Raw genomic sequence first — 15,795 nt, 5'->3', positions numbered from 1 at the left:
TTTTTTATAACATTAAAAGAATCCGTTATTTATATTTACTACTAAAACATAGATTATGAAAATTAATAAGTAATTGTGCTGAATATAAATCAGAGTTGAAAATTTTAATATAGTTTTGCACTACATTATATCAAAAAATTTTTACGTGTATTTAGATTAATATTCAAAAATTTTTTTAATTATGGTAATAAAATTTACTTCATTACGTTAATTATTGTTTTATCTTACAATTAATAATTTAAATTTATAACTTTTATTAAACAAACAATAATGTTTATATATTTATTTTTTTAACAAAAATTTAAAATAATGTGAATGTTTTGTAACTGAAAAGAAAAATAATGTATAGTTTAGTACGAATTTGATGACAGTGGTACATTTCTCGATACACGGCTCAGCTGTGTGTAGTCTGGTGTAGTCATAAAGGCAAATTTATGCCGAGTTATAATGCATTTTACTGTGCTTTTGATTAGCTAACCAAGTGATAATATTTTGATCTTACTAGGTATGTTATTTATTTTTTTCCATTTAATGATTAAAAATTAAATTTAATAAGTAAAATTAAACATAAACTATTTTATTTGTGGATTTTTCATACACCTATCAATGATACCCACCTAACTCTATGGAATCACTATCAAGATTCAACGATATGTCAATTAATAAATTACATATTAACTATTTTTAATACAATATAAATATAGTTCATAGTATTATTCAAAATTATAACTATCATTATTCCTATTATTATTAATATTATAAATTTTCTTTAAGAAACAATGGACCTCGCTGCACTTGTTATGGATGCCAAATTTTCATTATTTTACTGCACATAATTTTTTCAAGACTACATATATACATAATTTGATGAACGATACAGGACAATATTTGAGTAACTGAAATAGTTATCAAGTACTTTAAAATGGAAGTGATACGTGACGAAGATCGGCGAAGACGCCTGAGAACTTTAGAAGAAAAAATTAAAGATCCAAGAAGTATTTCCAACATTGATTGTCTCTTAGACACTGTTCAGGCTCTTGTTGCTGACTGCGATCATCCAAGTGTTAAACGCATGAAAAATATTGAGGCTTATATGAATAGATGTAAGTGAATAATTTTTTTTAATTATTATTGAATTTATAATTTTTGCAAATATTAAATTTTCATTTTATACATGTCATTTTATTGAAAAAAATTGATTTTTAGTTTTTACCATCATTGACATTATTAAAATTTTACCTGTTTCTTATTTATATTTAAAGTTAACATCTGTTAAAATTTTATACTCCAAAAAAATTTTTGTCTCTTTTTAACATCTTTTCGTAATTTTTTAAGTAGGAGGTTATAGGAAGCAATAAAGTAATAAAGCTCATTTATTATTATTGTTGTTATTATTCTTATCATTATTAGTTTTTAAATAATTGCTCCAAAAAATTATGTCAACATTGTTGAATTTAAATATAGTTGTTTTATTTTTTTGAGTTTATTTACAAATTTATCAAAATATATCATTGACTATTAACATTTAGATTTTTAAATGAAAATGTTTAAATATAAAGACCCCTAACAAGCTAATGGAAATTATGTTTAGTTATAGCTTTTAAATTAATATTGCTTATGGTAATTTGATTATGTATCGTGATACTGTCTTCAATTTCATTTTTATTCAAATTGATGTGTTATTTTATTTTAAGCTTTATTTTGTTTGATAGTGTAAAATATGAAAAAAGACTTATTTTAAAAATTTATACTGATTTATTATTTTCTTTCTTATTTTTCATTATAGATGATGAAGTAGCACGAGAAATAAATAAAATGCGAATGCGTACGGATGACTTTACTCTTATTAAAGTTATTGGCCGTGGAGCATTTGGTGAGGTGCAACTAGTAAGACATAATTCAACTCAAAGAGTTTATGCCATGAAACTACTTAGTAAATTTGAAATGGTAATTATAAAAACAACAATCAAAATTTATTATTGTATAATAGTAAATATGATTAATGTATAATTAATATAATTACTAGATCAAACGATCGGATTCGGCTTTTTTCTGGGAGGAAAGGGATATTATGGCACACGCCAATTCACAATGGATTGTACAGTTGCATTTTGCTTTTCAAGATCATAAATATCTTTATATGGTGATGGACTATATGCCAGGTGGTGATTTAGTTAATTTAATGTCTAGTTACGATGTACCGGAAAAATGGGCAAAATTTTACTGTGCTGAAGTTGTATTGGCATTAGACGCCATACATCTAATGGGATTTGTGCACAGAGATGTCAAACCAGACAACATGTTGCTTGATAAATATGGACATCTTAAATTAGCAGACTTTGGTACTTGCATGAGAATGGATGAGGTAAGAAAAGCAATATTATTTTTTTTTATTACATTTTAACACCTAAACTATAAAAATTTGAAAATAAATAAACTATTAAATATTATTATCCAGGATGGCTTAGTAAGGTCAGACACTGCAGTTGGAACACCAGATTATATATCTCCTGAAGTACTTCAATCTCAGGGAGGTGAAGGTGTATATGGTCGAGAATGTGATTGGTGGTCCGTTGGTGTATTTCTTTATGAAATGTTGGTTGGTGATCCACCTTTTTACGCAGATTCTCTCGTTGGAACATATTCAAAAATAATGGATCATCGCAATTCACTTCACTTTCCCCAAGAGATAGATATATCTAAATCAGCAAAGAGTATTATATGTGGATTTCTTACTGATCGTACTAATCGTTTAGGACGAAATGGAGTAGAAGAAATAAAAAGTCACCCATTTTTCAAAAACGATCAATGGACATTTGAAAATTTACGAGAATGTGTTCCTCCTGTTGTACCCGAGCTTTCAGGTGATGATGATACAAGTAATTTTGAAGATGTTGACAAGGAAGATACTCCTGAAGAAAGTTTTCCTGTACCAAAAGCTTTTTCCGGAAATCATTTACCATTTATAGGATTCACTTACTCTGGTGATTATCAACTCCTTGTTTCACCAGGCAAAGAGTCTGTTGACGGTCTTGAAAATCATATGAATAATGGTATAACAGATGAAATAAAAATAACACAATTGGAAAATTTATTAGAAAGAGAAAAAAGACAAGTTGAAGTAATGGAAGCACGTCATTGCGCTCTTACTGCCCAATTAGAAGCAATAACACAAAGAGAATCAGAATTAAGAGAAGAAGCCGGTAGAGCTGATAAGGAATTAACTATTCTTCGACATAATTATAAAGAAGTACAACGTCGTATCGAACATGAAACTGAAGCACGAAGAAAAGCTGAAGGTATGTTGGCGGATTTAAAAAAAAAATTTGATGAAGAACAAAGCAAAAGAGCCCGAGATGCATCGACCTCTCAACAGACATCTGAACGAGTTTTAACGCTAGAAAAACAAATAAAAGAAATGCAAAGTAAATTAGAGAGAGAAACAGAATCAGTAACAAGAATGCGAAAACAAGCAACAGAAGTTACAGTAGCAAAACAAACTGCTAAACAAATGGCTAATGAATTACAAGTAGCAAGAGCTCAATTACAAGCACAAACAGATTCTTTACAACAAGAAGTTGCGAGCTTGCAAGGTCAATTGTCCAAAGAACGAAGTTCCCGAACTCAAGCATCAACTTTAACTGCTGAACTTGAAACACGGCTAGCTTCTTTATACGTTGAGTTGGAAAGAAGTCGAGACAAAGAAGAAAAAGCGATGGCGGATAATAGACAACTTAATGAAAGAGTTTCAGCATTAGAGAAAGAAACAGCGAGCTTAACTCTAGAGCTTAAAGCTGCTCAGGCAAGGTACAATCAAGAAGTTTTAGCTCATCAAGAAACTGAGAGATCGAGAATGTTGTCAAAAGAAGAAGCTAACATGGAAGTTGTTAAAGGTAAATTACAGTTTTTTTTTTTTTTTTTTTTCCATTTCAATAACTAATAGTTTTTGTAATGTAAGTCAATTTTATTGCATGCGACAGGACGTATGAATTGCGTAATTAAAGGTAAAAATTTTAAAAGTATATTAATCTTAATACAAATTCAATGATTCACAAATATTTCAAAAATTAATAATTAATTTTTTTTCCATCATTACTGCTGGTCATTGTCATAACTTTCATTGTTACGTATGTAGATATTATCAAAATTTAAATGAATTAACGGAAAACAGAAAAAAAAACAAAAAGAATATTATTATGAATCTATTGTTTATTTCATTGCCAGCTCTACAAGTCAAGCTAAGTGAGGAAAAAAGTGGAAGACAACGAGCTGAATTACTTGCTCAAGAAAAAGAACGTCAAACATCGATGTTGTCTGTGGACTATCGACAAATACAACAACGATTACAAAAATTAGAGGGTGAACACAGACAGGAAGTGGAAAAAGTTAAGGCACTTCAAGGGCAAGTTGAACAAGAACAACAAAAACGAAATTTACTTCAATCAGATTTAGCTCAACAATCTTCGGATGCTGGAAGATTACGTGCACGTGAACAACAGTTGGTACATGAAGTAAGCCAGCTACGTGAAGCCAAACGACAAATTGATGAAGAACTAAATAATCTTAAAACTCAACGTAATGTTGATATGTTACAAACAAAAGAACTTCAAGAACAATTAGAAGCTGAAGCTTATTTTTCTGTAAGTATTAACTATTGAATATTATTTATTTATTATTATTATTATTATTATTAAATAGATTGGATCAAAACTTTCTAAGATAAATTAATTTATTGACAGACATTGTACAAAACGCAGACTCAAGAACTTCGAGAAGAATTGGATGAAAAAACTAGACTTCAACAAGAATTGGAAGAAGAACGTAGTTCATTGGTACATCAATTACAGTTGTCATTAGCACGAGGTGATAGTGAAGCTTTAGCAAGATCAATTGCTGAAGAAACTGTTGCCGATTTAGAGAAAGAAAGAACAATGAAAGAATTAGAATATAAAGATAGTTTAGTTAAACATCATCATGAAATTACTACAAAAGACCAAATGATGAATCGTTTAAAGGATAGCGAGGCTGAACTGAAAAAAACTATTGAACAATATGCTAAAGAAAAAGATGATGCTGCAAAGCGAATCAAAGAAATACAAGATCAACTTGTTAAATCTCAATCAAATGCTGAAGAAATTGACAGGCTTAGTAGTAAATTAAAAACAGAAACATTGTTGAAAGAACAAGCTATCAATAAATTAGAGCAGATTGTTGTTAGAAAAGATTTTTCTGCTGGTGGAAAAACTAAAAATAAACCATCTTCAGCTGACCTTAGGAAAAAAGAAAAAGATTGTAGACGATTGCAACAAGAGCTTACGCAAGAACGAGAAAAGTATGGACAGTTGGCAGCTAAATGGCAAAAGGATTTACAAGATTTACAAGTAAGTTACACATACATATAAAATACATTTTTTTATCACCCTTATAATATATATATATATATATATATATATATATATATATATATATATATATATATATATATATATATATATATTTATTTATTTTTATTTAATTTTAGGCACAACTTGTTGAAGAAAATCAAGCAAAACTCCGACTGCAAATGGAATTGGATTCAAAAGATTCTGAAATAGAAACACTACAAATGAAAATATCTTCAATGAATTCGGAGACTGCAAGTGTATCGTCAATTGAAAATGACGGTGATGATTCAGTTCTTCCAGAACATGGTGCCATGAGACTTGAAGGCTGGTTAAATGTGCCGAACAAACAAAATATTAAAAGACATGGGTGGAAAAAACAATATGTTGTTGTGTCATCAAAAAAAATTATTTTTTACAATAGTGAACATGAAAAGATTAATGCTGATCCAGTATTGATATTGGATTTAAGTAAAGTTTTTCATGTAAGATCTGTAACTCAGGGAGATGTTATTAGAGCAGACGCCAAAGATATTCCTAGGATATTTCAGGTATATTGATTTTTGTAATCCACTTAAGAATTTATAATATTGTTATTCCTCAATCGAGAGTATTATTTATTTATTAATTTTATTTTTAGTTACTTTATGCGGGTGAAGGCGAAGCAAGACGTCCTGGTGACGAAGGTAATGCACTGCCAGTTCCAGAACTAACTCAATTAGTTGATAAACCTGGTATGCAACCAGTTATTAAGGGCCACGAATTTATTTCAATTTCTTATCATATGCCTACAACTTGCGAAGTATGTTCGAAACAACTATGGCACATGTTTAGACCACCACCTGCGTTAGAATGTCGAAGTAATAACTTTTATATCGTTATTTTTGCATAAATATATATTTGGCTGTCGATTTTAGTTGATTGTTTATATATAATAATAATAATTATCATTATTATTATTATTATTATTATTTTTTTTTATATTTCATAGGATGTCATATTAAAGTACATAAAGAACACTTGGATAAAAAAGAAGACGCTATAGCACCCTGTAAACTTCATTATGATCCTACGAGTGCTCGAGAGTTACTTTTACTTGCTGGTAGCCCCGACGACCAAAAGTATTGGGTAACACGTTTGTCAAGACGCATACAAAAATGTGGATATAAGGCCAATTCCCATATCGATGGCACTGGACAACGTGTATCTCCAAGGTAGCGTAATAGGATAAACAACTACAGGGAAATTTGGTAGCTCTTGTGTTGTGGCGTCGCATGGTTGGGTATATGGAGGTATTAGAGCTTATTGTTTTGTTTTCAAAATTTTTTTATTACCTTATGCAATTAACATTTATATTCGTTGCTGATAAAATCTATTTTAAGTTTTATTATTCAATGATTAAACAGGTTAGTAAACTGCATGATTAAAAACTTATATGAAATTATTTTTTTTGTTGCTTTGGAATTTGCATAAGTTTAAAGCTTGGCATTTTGAATGACTAATTTTTTTTTTTAATAGTTTTTACTAATACACTTAATGATATTGTGATTTTAGAGAGTCTACAAGATCTACCTTGAAGCCATATTTATCTATTCAACAGAGATCAGCAACGCTACCAGCCAATGCGAGTATGGGCAAATGATCTTCATAATATTTTTATTAATTATTATCGTCATTTGTGATCTCTGGCTATTTTTAATAGGACCAATAATCTATGTTAATCATGCCTCATTATTATTTTTCTGACTGAGCAATCAGACAATCTGACATAAATAACTTAACAAAAGTTATATTTGTAAAAACATAAAAAATTTAAGGCAGCCTTATAATAATATTTATATGTATAAATCGTTGAATATTTGCCATTTAAATATTTATAAGCCGGTAGATCAATTAAACTACGCTAATATCTATTGACATGCCCTTGCCAACGATGTCAATTTTATTAATTCAATTTATCAACGACTTTGTCATGAATAAAATTTTGCTACTTTAATTTTTTATTTTTGATTCAATGTAAATATCAGGAATAATGATTAATATTCATAGTCGTTATTATACTACTAAGTAACAATAAATGGATCGTATAGTATTATTACTTTTGTATGTAATCTATAATATGCAGAAAAAATAATTTGATGGATTACACGATTCTAAAAATTTTTTTTTATAATCGTGAATCTATGTTTTTATTATATAATTATATAATAACTATCTTAGGAATTTGATACATTTTTCTAATCGTTGTTTCAATTATGACATTGAAATAATAATGATATTAAAATTGATTTAAACAAATGAAAAATCGAAGCATTTACATGTAAATTAATTAAAATAATTATACAAAAAAAGAAAAGCAAGTATTAATATGTCAATGGTATTTTTTTGTATTGAGAATTGAAATTACTTAATTTGGGTTTCTTTTCAGAGTTGGTGCTGTATTTATATTGCATGTAAATGGTACGATATTTAAAAATTTATAATTAAGCGTACCTTTGAAAATAAAACAACTGCCTTGTGCCTTTTTCTCTCCAAGATTTTTGATCGTCAATCGTATAAATAAACAATAATTAATTATTGTTACTTATAATTAAAGTGGAAAGGGAATAAAAGAAAAAAAAATAATCATGTGAAAAAAAGTTGTTATACGATATTTTATTATTATATTATTATTGTTAAGTTATTTACAATCTGTATAGTATTAATTATTATTGCGATTAAAACTATTTTGTAGATAATACATAAGTTTATTTATTTCCAATTTTGACTCGTATATAGTTTCTAAATTAATTAAAAATTTTTGGCAGATACTCATTTTATTTTATTGTTTCAACTACTCAGTGACCATACAATTACTAGGAAAATTTTATATGCAATCAGTAAATAATCGCTTTCTTCAAGCTAAAATGAATGTTATATACAACAACATTAAAGATCTATTTTTGCTATTTCAATATTTTTTAAGTGGAATATATTTGACAAAATTTTTATGATGGAGAAACATCGGGAGGAATTGCGTGAGTTAATAGTGCCACTCATATATATTTATAAATAGATCTTTAGATATATGAATTTAATTAATTATAGTAATTAAATACTTATTATTGAGTGATAAAGCTGTAAAAATTTTGGATATTGTGGAAAATCATTAAGCTATATATTTTTTTTTTTTTTAATTCATGTCATTTCATCTCAAATCTTTAGATATTTCGCATTATGAAAAGTCCATTGTGTGACATCAAACATTGAATAATATAAGGAATTATTTAACGGATTAATAATTAAATAATTCTCAGTTTAATATTTTACTTTTTAACAAATTCAACGAAGCTTCGACCGTTCAATTTAGTTTTTATTATTGGCATCATCATCATTGAGTGTAGTTGACTGGTCCGTTTATTCCCCTGTGTTGCTTGTTTTTTGCTGTTTGTCTGTCGCTTCTTGAGCGATTCTTGCTTGGCACCACTATGCAAACAAAAATGCTCACCTCACAAATCCGTCGTCTACTTATTACTGAGAGACGGAGAGGGAGTGGAGAATAGCAATAAAGAAAACAGCGTGGCGTGTATCAATAAAGTCTTATAATAATAGGTAATATGAGTGTGATGTAAGCGTAGCATTTTTGATATTTTTAGTGCTCGCTAACGGAAATGTAATAATCATGCAATACTTACAGATATCGAGTTAGATCTTCAACATCTACTAGCATTGAGTCTTGTTCCATATGTAAATCATCTCGTCTAAGTAATCCTTCAACAAGTACCTCGTTTAGAACCGCAATTCTTGAATGAAGGTCATTTGCAACTACTTGAAGTTGAGCAACGTTTAATTCAGTTAAAAGGACTCTAGACAACCGACGTCTATCTTCGCCTAATTGAACGCCGACCTAATTACAGGAGTTATAAAGTTTATTTTATTGATTTAATTACTAAAACCAGTTAAATTTAATTTTTATAATAAATATGAACCTTCTCAAGACTTGAGCGTACTATTTCTGTGATTGGACTTTGGGTGAGTCTTTGTCTTTCAACTTCCATTTGCATATGGGCCATTTCTTTTGCTTGAGCAAGGGCCATTCTTGCTTCAGTTTGAAGTCTTGCTTGACGAGCAAAGAAATCAGCCTCATCAAGAGGTGCATCAAGAATATTGGTATTAAGTCTCAATGGTGGAAGACTCAAAACTTGAGGTCTAGCAGCGGTACTATTATGTTTGTAAAAACTTGAAGCTTGTTTTATACTTGGTGATATATCTTCTGAACTAGGTGATTCACTATCTGAAGGTGTCTCATTCATGAAGCAAATTTGTAAGTTCATCCCTGTATAAAAAAAAATTATGTTAATTAGTTATGTTAAAAATCGTTGTAAAATGTTTTTATAAATTACCACTTTGAAGTCGCGATTGAAGACTAGGTTTTCGTCCATGCTCCAATCGAACGTCATCTGCATCTGAGCCCATAGCAAGCCTTTTTCTAATTTCTTCTCGATCATTTCGACGCTGGAAAATTGAAAAATTTTATCATTTATTTTTTATTTCATTTAAGATTTCCCAAATATCATGGAGAGTACCTCTGAATCACTAATTTCCCCCCGTATTACGCGATCAAAACGTGCAAGTACATCTTCTTTATTTATATAATTTGTATTTAAATTATGTTCTGTTATAATATTGTCAATAATTTCATCGAACGGTACATTTTTTTCAACGTGTTGGGGCAGCTCTTCCTCAAACTAGTCATCGACAGAATAAAAATTAATACATTGTACTCATTTTAGTTTATTTATCAGTAAAGGTAATCTTTAATGATATGAGTGTGCGAATAAAACTCTAATTGAATACTAATATTCAATTGATATAATTATAAATAACGGATATATAAAATTATTTGACTTAAAATTCAAATCAAATACCAATATTTAACTTGTTATTAATAATTTATAACTTTGAGTTATTCACACATCAATTGATAATTAACAAACTCACTGATGTTAAATCATTATCATAAGTAAATGTGTACAAATCTGTAACAAATCGAGAATCTTTTTTATAATGTCTTGACCATTTGGTACTATTACCGTTCATTTTGAGCCAGCGCGGTTAATAACTAAAGATTTAACTGTTGAGAACAGAATCAGACAAGACAGTGTCAGCTGAGTGAAAGTACTCATATTTTTCTTCCAGTATTACTTGAAGTACTTAAATCTTACTGTACTACTACTTTTCACTTAAATATTTAGGCCAATTCTATTTTATGTTACTTTTTTCTTTATTTCTATATAACATTTAAGAATTGAGATTATATTATTATCAGCATTATTAACAGAATTATATTTAGTACTATTTTATATAGTTATTACACACAAATAAAGTATCTAAAATATTGAAAATTCAATAAACAACTTCCTGTATGTATTGCTTGATCGGTCAAGTAAAACAACCACTTGGAATTTTTTACTTTCAGCACACTGTCGTTAATCTTTCCTTTTCTTTCTAAATTTTTTTTCATTTAATTCATACAAATTAATTTCAAAATTAAATCAATTTTTTTTTTTAATATGACTAAAATTTTAATAAAAATGAAGTCAATTGGATTTGATAAAATAATAAATGAAGAAAATAAGCTGATCTCCTCCTCTTTATACAATAAATATCCTTAAAAATAAAGTACATAAGATTATATATTATATTATTTGTACCTGTGTATAATCGAGAGAATTATGGTAAAAATCACGATTCTGAGGTTCAATAGTGGACCGATAACAAAAAAGACTTGGATTAATTTTAATTTAAATTTCACTCACTCAACATGCCGACAATTATTTTAATTTATGTACCGTCTGTTAAGCGTTTCATCGTTTTAGTCATATTAAATTTTTTTTTCTCTCTCTTTGTTTAATTTTTTAATATATCTTTTTTATACCCATCAGCACATTGTCATTTATCAGTAATGTTTATTATATCTCGGTTCTTCTATCACTCATACTTGATAACAATAATAATGATGATAATAATAATAATAATAATGATAATAATAAATTATGATATTAATATAAAATATCAGTGAACATTTTATGGAACGTGATAAATTAAAATAATCAATTCTTAAGTGCTGCTATTTTTCCTTAAATAACATTGAACCCTTAAACTTTAACAGGTATCACGGTGAAATTTCTGTAAGCTTTTTAATCTTCAAACAGAACATGCAAATTTATTTTATCGATTTTTAGTAGATTTCATAAAAATCTAACTATTGCAGCCGTCCTCATGGCGCAACTTTTGAAAAATTTAGTCATTTTCTAACTCAGTTTGTCGAGCTGAGTCAGAAAATGTAGTTCGTTCAAAAGTTTATATATGTATGTATTTATATCGTATAAATATATATATATTTATACGATATAACGCGGCTAGTCAGCACGATAGCGTTCTTAATTGATATCCGATTCTTCTCAAACTCAACATGCTTTATCTATCGATAAATACCAGGGTTAAGTTCGAAGATGAGCTTAATCGGGCGAGTAATTTGGAAGTGACAGGATTTTGAAATTTTGAAAATCGTAAAAATTGATGTTTTTAATACTTCAACTTGATATAATTACTGAACTATACAAAATATCGAAATTCGGTAAAATGCATCGTAAAGCTCTTTTATTAAGCTTCAATTTTCACCACCTTGAAGTAAAAATAGCTTTAATATTACTCATTTTAGTTCATTTAAAAGAAACAGTTTTTGCTGTTGCAACCGTTTTGTTAGAATTATTGGCTGTATTATAGTATAAATATGATATAGATTATAGTATAAATATGATATAGATTTTCGTGTAATGTATTCTGGGGTAGATATTTGTAATTTTAATTAATAACTAATGAAATGAAATCTACTTCCATTTCGGCTGCCGAATGGCCTTTTTAGTATTAGAACTATTTCTAAACGCGCATGTGATACCACTATGACATTTATAAGGTGACATGCGACGCAATAAAGATTTAGCTATTATTTCATTGAATAGGTATTTATGTGGGCATATATTATTTTATGTAAAATTGGTGTCAATGAATCTTACCCGTCGTTCTTCTTCACGTGCTGCTATTAAATGAGATTCAATAGCATCCAGATCAATTTTGGGCATTGCTGTCTCGATGTTATAAACATCAAAGCTGCCCGGAGCTTTGTCTACTTGTTCAACTCGACGTTTTTCAAGTCGACGTTGTCCTATAAGTGATTGTTGACGTCTTCGTGCTTGATTTCTTGCCATTTTTTCTTTTTTCTTTAAATCAACACTTGCAGTTTCCGTTAAATCTTGATCTTGAAGCTTATTTGTATCTTCTCGAATCGCATCTTTTACTAAATTAGAAAATGAACGAGAAGAATGAACATCAATTGTTTCCATTGCAACTACGTCAGGAACAGGTTGGATATATTTTTCAAGATTTATACCAATATCACGACCTATACTTGACAACAAATCAATTTCTTCTAGTTTGGTATACGGTAATGATTTTTTTTTTCCAGATAAATCTTCAGAATAATATACTGTTTCTGAGTTTTCAATTAGATTTGAATTTAATAATTTTACTCTGGATTCTAATTTTAGTGTATTTTTTGACAGTTTCGTGGCTTCAGAAATAAGATCTATGTGTTCAATTACTATTTCCTCAGTTTCACTATCTTGTTCACAAGTTTTTCCTGTACCTGAATCTGACGGAATATCTTCAATTTCAGCAAATTGGGGTCGTTCAGTTGAGCTAGATTGTAATTCAGCCACTTCTATCTCTACAGAACTATGATTATGATAATAATCGATATTAGAGTTATTTGATTCCAATCCTTGTTTTGATTGTTCAATGCTCTTGACATAGTTTAAACATTTTTCCGAGGACGAAACGGCGTCCAATGTCTGCTGAAAAATTAAATTTATTATTTAATTAACTAGTTTTACGTGATCACATAAAAATACTATATAAATTACCAACCTGAATATTAAATTTTGATTTCTTGTAGAAAAATTTATGTTCGTCTTTTTGCGTATCAAAATGATTTATTCTATCGCAGTTATCATTATTATCTTCTTCATTTGTTTCTTTAGTTGTATCTATTATATTTTTGTTATTATTACGACATTCATTGATTTGGTTATCTAATTCTTGTTCACTGAATTCTGAAAGCAAATCTGGACTGTCAGTACGATCTTCATTGAAGACTGATAAAAATGCTGGAGCCAGATGCTGAAATCCTGGATAATTAGGATTTATTATTCCACGACAAGGTCTTGACAAATTACCATCCTCTGAATTTTCTGAACATTCCGATCCTGCAGATAATTCATGAGCTAAAACAATTTTTTGAATTTTATTCAAAAGTTAAGAATATAAATTTGTGTATAAGAATGATTATAATTTTTTTATTAATTCAATTATCTTACTGTCATAATCGGACAAACTATCCGTAGAACTGCTTAATGACAATCTTGAAACAGACAAATTATTGTTGATAATACTGTTTATATGTTTTGGATGGTTATTGACATTAGTATGAGTTATAGCAACTGATGACCACGTTGTAGTATCTCGAGCAACATGAAAGTTTTGAACTTCATATCCCGGTGATTCCGGATAATCTTCAATTTTTTCAGAAGTATTTTCATCACAAGTTTTTATTTCAACAGAGCCTGATGCCACTCCCAGATTTTCTCGCTCAAGTTGACTATAAAATAAATTGTTAGTCACTATAAATTAACATTCATTAAATTTCTTAGAATCTTTATGAAATTACTCACTTATTATTTAATTCAGAGTGAATAACTGACGACATAAGAGCGTCTTTGATTTGCATGACGTTTGCTTCTCTAAAATCAATTTAACGGTGATTATATATATTAGTTGGATGAAAACTAGAAGGTTTTTTATATTATTTAAATTATATCAATGGTAAATTATATTTATAGACATTCTGTATATGTTTTGTAAAGTTGTCAGCGTAATAACTATTAATAAACGTATCCCTGTATATTTAAAATTCATGGTAAGATATCAATGAAAAACCGAGATAATTCCCTACTCACCGAGCACCATGTTGAAGCCGCGCGCAGACGTTCGCTCGAACTCCATAGTGGGTTTATCGACTCGCGAAAACGTAACCAACACCCTCATATCGCTCTTACTCCTTCTCTCATTTACTCTCCTTTACTTCAGTCCTTCCATTCGTCCTCATTCTCTAGCAACCTATGCACTCTCATTCCATCTCACACGCTGCTTTGTAATTCTAACGCGAGCGCACACCAATCATTCACTCTCTTCTTCTTAGCTATATTTTTCTCTTTTTTGGCTTCAATATACGATATACCACCCACTATTTTTTCAGTGATTTTGTTACAAAAACAAATATCAATGAAGAAATAAAATACCCTCAATCTTAGTTTATTGAATAATAATTTATGTTTATACCTATTTACTTGTTTTTTATGTTGTTTAGAAATTATTTCAAATATAACATGTAAATACTCGGATACAAAACATGCCCAATGTCAGTTTTTTTTATTTGACGTTCATATTACTACATGTACATATAATCAATATCAACTTACTACCTTGACGTCATTTTCAAGCGTATCTTTACTGTGTATAATGATTTTAATACTATTTACAACAAAATTAAATCAGCGTAAATACTAATGTATTTCAAGTATTTTTAAGAAGAAATTAAAGCGTAATTTTTTTGTTCTTAATAAATTAATCAATTTAATTTTCATATTCAATAATATTGTGACTAAGGTTTTCAATGACAATATATCTTTCATTATGTTACACAACTTAATAGTTAAAATAGATTTAACTTAGCTATAATACTTTTCTAAGTTAAGAGAATTAACTAAATAATTAGCGGGAAATCGTAAATTATGTTACAGTTAAATATTGTATAGTAGAGGTCGTTGACTTACCAATATTGCTCGAAACGATGTAAAGAAAGAATTGCAACACTTTTTTTTATTATTAAAATTTTTTAATTGTTCGATCAAAATTCGTAAATCAAGAATTAAATTTAGTTATCTTGAAGCACAAATGAAATACTGAAATATAGAGCGATATTCTAGTTTAATTTTTGAAGAATAAATGTCCGTGAAGCACTGTCTGCTTTGTAAAATAGTGATCAACCCTCTTTTCAGAAGCAGACACGCATGCGTTCTCAGAGGATCATCCACATAAGCTTAGTATTTTTTTTTTCTTTTAGAATTTCTTATGCAGAAAAGAAAAAAAAATCAAAATACAAATTTTATTTAATATTCTGTGAACATTTTGTTTTAATCAACATAATCAATTATAATAATATATCCAATATTATTACAATTTTGTAGTCTTAAATCTAATACACTAAAATTAAACAAATTTATTTGTTAATAACTATCACAATTATTTTATCATT

At 28.6% G+C, this 15,795-nt stretch overlaps 2 protein-coding genes across 7 annotated transcripts; one reads left to right on the top strand and one right to left on the bottom strand.

Annotated features, from left to right (window-relative positions):
• The first annotated feature begins 288 nt into the window (after window positions 1-288).
• Window positions 289-7,479, top strand: LOC123263357 (rho-associated protein kinase 1). 3 transcript variants are annotated; one of them, XM_044726046.1, is made up of 12 exons: window positions 289-505; window positions 775-1,103; window positions 1,787-1,947; window positions 2,027-2,365; window positions 2,459-3,893; window positions 3,981-4,004; window positions 4,234-4,640; window positions 4,740-5,381; window positions 5,522-5,932; window positions 6,022-6,241; window positions 6,373-6,595; window positions 6,936-7,479. In XM_044726046.1, the coding sequence occupies exons 2-12, from the start codon at window positions 923-925 to the stop codon at window positions 7,021-7,023; spliced, it is 4,131 nt and encodes a 1,376-aa protein (XP_044581981.1). In that variant the 5' UTR covers window positions 289-505; window positions 775-922; the 3' UTR covers window positions 7,024-7,479. The 3 variants fall into 3 exon arrangements, 2 of the variants coding, with proteins under 2 accessions (XP_044581981.1, XP_044581983.1); XR_006509153.1 differs by having other exon boundaries at window positions 6,373-6,673; XM_044726048.1 differs by lacking the exon at window positions 3,981-4,004 and having other exon boundaries at window positions 4,225-4,640.
• Window positions 7,480-8,507: 1,028 nt separating this feature from the next.
• Window positions 8,508-15,528, bottom strand: LOC123263372 (schwannomin-interacting protein 1 homolog). Of its 4 annotated transcripts, none has more exons than XM_044726077.1 (9): window positions 15,314-15,528; window positions 14,153-14,221; window positions 13,799-14,079; window positions 13,350-13,705; window positions 12,440-13,276; window positions 9,764-9,875; window positions 9,350-9,696; window positions 9,056-9,267; window positions 8,508-8,846 (listed from the first exon to the last, which is right to left on the bottom strand). In XM_044726077.1, the coding sequence occupies exons 2-9, from the start codon at window positions 14,206-14,208 to the stop codon at window positions 8,687-8,689; spliced, it is 2,361 nt and encodes a 786-aa protein (XP_044582012.1). In that variant the 5' UTR covers window positions 14,209-14,221; window positions 15,314-15,528; the 3' UTR covers window positions 8,508-8,686. The 4 variants fall into 4 exon arrangements, with proteins under 4 accessions (XP_044582012.1, XP_044582013.1, XP_044582011.1 ...); XM_044726078.1 differs by lacking the exon at window positions 15,314-15,528 and adding an exon at window positions 14,438-14,687 and having other exon boundaries at window positions 12,440-13,273; XM_044726076.1 differs by lacking the exon at window positions 15,314-15,528 and adding an exon at window positions 14,438-14,685.
• Window positions 15,529-15,795: the final 267 nt, after the last annotated feature.

Source organism: Cotesia glomerata, linkage group LG4 (assembly GCF_020080835.1).
Source record: "Cotesia glomerata isolate CgM1 linkage group LG4, MPM_Cglom_v2.3, whole genome shotgun sequence".
Lineage (NCBI taxonomy): Eukaryota > Metazoa > Arthropoda > Insecta > Hymenoptera > Braconidae > Cotesia > Cotesia glomerata.
This window is presented reverse-complemented; position numbering and strand designations above follow the sequence as displayed.

Bases quoted from the DNA above. Each gene is read 5' to 3' on its own strand.
- LOC123263372 (XM_044726077.1), bottom strand. From the start codon at position 14,208: ATGCAAATCAAAGACGCTCTTATGTCGTCAGTTATTCACTCTGAATTA. The intron at 9,697-9,763 runs GTAATTTATAAA...TTTTTTATACAG, and splicing joins TCAATCGCGACTTCAAAGTG to GGATGAACTTACAAATTTGC. The intron at 9,268-9,349 runs GTTCATATTTAT...TCCTGTAATTAG, and splicing joins TACGCTCAAGTCTTGAGAAG to GTCGGCGTTCAATTAGGCGA.
- LOC123263357 (XM_044726046.1), top strand. From the start codon at position 923: ATGGAAGTGATACGTGACGAAGATCGGCGAAGACGCCTGAGAACTTTA. The intron at 4,641-4,739 runs GTAAGTATTAAC...ATTTATTGACAG, and splicing joins AAGCTGAAGCTTATTTTTCT to ACATTGTACAAAACGCAGAC. The intron at 6,596-6,935 runs GTAGCGTAATAG...TTGTGATTTTAG, and splicing joins GGACAACGTGTATCTCCAAG to AGAGTCTACAAGATCTACCT.